We start from the raw sequence: 1,488 nt of genomic DNA, 5'->3' as shown, positions 1-1,488 counted from the left end.
CAAAATTCTCTCTTGAGTCTTTTGGCAGATGTTTCTTCTCTGCTCCTGGGGCTTGCTTGAACAGACTCATTCTTATTCTGGGTCTTCTCCCCAATTTACAAATGGTCCTATATCTCACTTTTTCCTTTTTTTCTTTGTTGAGTCTTGCCCACTTTGCTTTAGCTTTCTCTCCCTGTAATTCTATAGACTAGATATTCTGATCATGTTTGTCATTCTCCTTGTGTTCTAAAAGCAGTTTAACGTTAAAAATATTTACATTAGCTTCCAGATTTCTTACAGTGATCTTATGGCCTCTTTTATGTCTTCCAAGTTCTACAGAAGGAAAAGAATGAAAATCCTGAGGTTCTTTTTGTGTTTTCATAAAGGATTTTCTTACCACTGAACCCATAATTTTCCCTTTGCTCTGCAAACTATTTGTCAGTTTCTCAGACACACCGGCTGTCATGCAGAAGGGGAAGTGTGCAGGCCCAGGGCTGTGTCTGGTGCAGGCAGCTGGTGAGACTCTCAAGGAGGTTTGTGTTGGAAGCTGAAACACTGTGGGAGGATTATTATAATACTGCATGCAGTAATAAACTGCCAGGTCTTCAGCCTGCACACTGCTGATTGAGAGAGTGAAATCTGTCCCAGATCCACTGCCTGTGAAGCGATCAGGGACCCCAGTGTGCCTAGTGGATGCCCAGTAGATCATCAGCTTAGGGGACTGCCCTGGTTTCTGCTGGTACCAGGCCAAGTAATTTTTTTGGTTGCTGTTGTAATAAAGGCTCTGACTGGACTTGCAGTTGATGGAGACCTTCTCTCCTGCTGACACAGCCAGGGAGGATGGAGACTGGGTCATCACGATGTCTGCACAGGTACCTGCAATCACGAATGCAAAATGAATATGCATATAAAAGCAAACAAAGATTGAAAAACAGTTGAAATTTGTCACTTAATATATTTGTACTATCATGTTGTCAGAGTATTATTATTGAAATATGAAATATTGAGCCTGGCAGATTCCAAGTTCTTATCTAAAGGGAAGTGACTCTGTAAAGGTTACAATACTTTGAGTTTCTCACCAGACACCCAAAGCAGCAAGAACAAGAAAACCTGGGTTTGTGACTTCATCTTGCTCCCCCTGCTGTCTGATGCAGTTCAGTTCTCATTGTAAGGGGATGGTTTATATATTCTCAGCAGCTGGGCTGTGCTGTAAGGGGCCCATGCAAAGCAGGCAGCAAATACAAAAGCAGATGCTTGTGAAGTTTTTGTGATTGTAGCTGATATAAATCAACAGTCAAAAATATTACAGGGAGCATGAACAATCACTGAAAAAGACTGCCTTACAGCTCTCAAACACAAAATTACTAGGTGCTCTAATAGCAGACCTGGGTTATAATTCAAGACCTTTAAATAAATTGACTTCTGTAGAAACATTAGTAGAGCTATCTCAGATTGACTGTCCATGGGAAATAATAGGATATGTTCAAAAACATCACAAATACAACAAAA

At 40.9% G+C, this 1,488-nt stretch overlaps 1 gene segment (V, D, J or C); it reads right to left on the bottom strand.

Moving 5' to 3' along the window:
- Nucleotides 1-376: 376 nt before the first annotated feature.
- LOC129676454 (immunoglobulin kappa variable 4-1-like) lies at nt 377-1,122 on the bottom strand (the record flags this gene model as incomplete). The annotated part of the segment is given in 2 exon segments: nt 377-855; nt 1,059-1,122. Coding segments are annotated over 2 exon segments (528 nt in total), but the record flags the coding sequence as incomplete, so codon positions are not given.
- Nucleotides 1,123-1,488: the final 366 nt, after the last annotated feature.

Source organism: Psammomys obesus, unplaced genomic scaffold (assembly GCF_907164565.1).
Source record: "Psammomys obesus unplaced genomic scaffold, mPsaObe1.curated_primary_1811, whole genome shotgun sequence".
Classification (NCBI taxonomy): Eukaryota; Metazoa; Chordata; class Mammalia; order Rodentia; family Muridae; genus Psammomys; species Psammomys obesus.
The sequence above is the reverse complement of the archived record's forward strand: the minus strand, read 5'-3'. Positions and strand labels throughout refer to the sequence as shown.